We start from the raw sequence: 2414 nt of genomic DNA on the forward strand, positions 1-2414 counted from the left end.
ACCTCAGCTGTTTTTTTTCCTGTAGCTTTAAAGAGCTTTAAAAAAGATACAAAGTCAAACTTTAATGTGTATTTTTTAATTGCGTTTTCTGCAGTCCAGTTTTATGTGTGCACTCGAATCATATCATGTAACTGAGATTTGGGGGAGAAGTCTGCGCCCTCCGACCTGACAATAGTAAATGATGTGGCGAGGTGTCAATTCATGTCATCTCTGTTGTTCATCTGCAAGAGGTGAAACGTCTTAGCTGTCAGGATATATTTCCAAACCACTCTAGAAATTGGTGGAGGTGCGAAAAAGCACAAAGTAAGGCGGTCTCTGGGTGCTTTGACGTAGAATTGTCAAATTGGTTTGAATCACCGCACGAATCAGCACAGATTACTTTCTAATACTGGATTTGACCTGGTCTTTGTACGTTTTTTGACCGTATAGAAACGTAATTCTCATCAGTTGTGTGAAATAAGACCCGGAAACAGGGATTGTGGCATAGAATTGTCAAATTGCTTTAATTCACCGTTCGAATTGTTACAGATTACTTTCTAATACTGTATTTGACCCGGTCTTTGTACGTTTTGACCGTATAGAAACGTAATTGTTGCCATTGTAAGAATGAGATGAACCTGCTGTACTCTACTGTCCTTACTTTTTAACAACTTTAACAACTAAAAACTGCTTTTTATTATTTTACCTCTTTTCTTATCTTTTTATTTCATTTTATTTGTTATTTACTGTTTAATTGTGTCTTTTAATGTTGATGTAAAGCTCTTTGAATGACCTTGTGTTGAATTGTGCTATATAAATAAACTTGCCTTGCCTTTGACGCTTCAGAAATGTCTATTTGACATTCTGTCCACTGTTTGGTGTAAAATGACTAATTTCCAAAAAAGACAGAAAGCTACAAATAAAAACAGCATTTTTAACTTCATTTGCTATTTTGGTCGGCAGCATTTTTAACTTCATTTGCTATTTTGGTCGGCAGCATTTTTAACTTCATTTGCTATTTTGGTCGGCAGCATTTTTAACTTCATTTGCTATTTTGGTCGGCAGCCTCCGGTGATATATCACTAAACATGCAGACCGTCAGAAAGAAACCTAAACTTTGATTTGTACCTTACTTTATTGCTACAACATCATGAAAAACCCCCCATGTATCCTCCCCCTTACCCGGTCGAAGTAGATGACCATGGTGCGGTTGCTCATCTCGGACGGCTCGTGGTTGGTGTTGCGCACGGCGGAGAACGCCACCTTGGCGCTGCCGGAGCGCACGGAGATGCCGAGCGCGGTGCCCGTGGGGTCCGAGGTGGGGTTGGAGTCGCACACCACCAGACACTTGCCCTCCAGCACGATGGGCTCGGTCTCGTTCTGCGCCCGCACCGGGAGCGGGCCGGGGCCCGGGCCGGCGGACAGCCAGAGCGCGGCGCCCAGCAGGACCAGCGCCGACATAACGGACCCAAGCGGAGAATCTGAACTTGTGGGACAGTCTTTCACACCTCACCTCACACCTGTTCTGCTCCCCCTTTGAAGAAAAGAAGTGACTTTCCAGATGTTCTCTGTTCAAATCTAAGAATAGTCTGTTTTTTTCTTGAATTTAAAATGGTTAACTGTAAAAACTCCTTCAGCGCACTTGCGTCTCTGCGCTCTTTTTCCTCTTTTCTTTCCTCTCAAAACGTATCTATTATAGCTGTATCTCCAGTCCCCGGCTTGCACCTGTTCTTATCCTCTTTTTCCTCACTTCTCAGCAGCTTTTCTGTCACTTGCGGACACAGTAAGTCTCTTGGAGGGGCCCTGGACGAGCGGCGCGGCAGCGGGAGTCATAGCGCGCAGGCAGGGGGGGCAGCTCCGTCTGCTGCTTCAATTATTGATATGGGAGATATGGGAGAGTTTCAGACACAAAAGAGGGAAGGGGAAGCTGCGCTCGAGCGAAAAGATGCGCCACCCTGGATCCACCTTACTTTTTTCCCCTCTCTCTCTTTTACAAACCCCTCCTTCCTCTGGTAATGGAGACTCATCATCGGATTAGAGCGCTGCGGCTCGACCGCCCCCTCCCCGCCCAGCCGCTTTATTCACCCCCCGAAATCTATCAATCAATAGGAAATGAAAATCAACAACGCTTTGGAAGGAAGAATTTAGTTTTAACAATGAAAATTAGACCTTGCATTTATTTTTTGTCCTCTTTACTCCAAAGTAGTTTACAGAAAAGTATAAATCAGAATCAGAATCAGAATCATGTTTATTTTATTTGGCCAGGTCAGGTCAAACAAGACATGGAATATGACTCGGTTATTTTTGCTCACTGTACAGTAAATAAGTAATAGACAAATGACTACTCTTATTAACATACATGTTTTAAAAAGTGAAAGGTGTAGCAGATTATTGGAAGATGCACTGTCACAGCATATGATTCTGTTATTATAATT

General features: G+C 43.2%; 1 protein-coding gene across 1 annotated transcript in view; it reads right to left on the reverse strand.

The window, feature by feature from the left end:
- cbln1 (cerebellin 1 precursor) overlaps positions 1–1904 on the reverse strand; it is a 37815-nt gene extending 35911 nt beyond the window's left edge. The window contains exon 1 of the mRNA XM_061722326.1: positions 1162–1904. Coding sequence (XP_061578310.1) covers positions 1162–1440 — 279 coding nt within the window. The 5' untranslated portion in view covers positions 1441–1904. The remainder of the gene's footprint in view (positions 1–1161) is intronic.
- Between the last annotated feature and the right edge of the window lie 510 nt (positions 1905–2414).

The sequence above is a fragment of the Cololabis saira genome, chromosome 5 (genome assembly GCF_033807715.1).
Source record: "Cololabis saira isolate AMF1-May2022 chromosome 5, fColSai1.1, whole genome shotgun sequence".
NCBI lineage: Eukaryota > Metazoa > Chordata > Actinopteri > Beloniformes > Belonidae > Cololabis > Cololabis saira.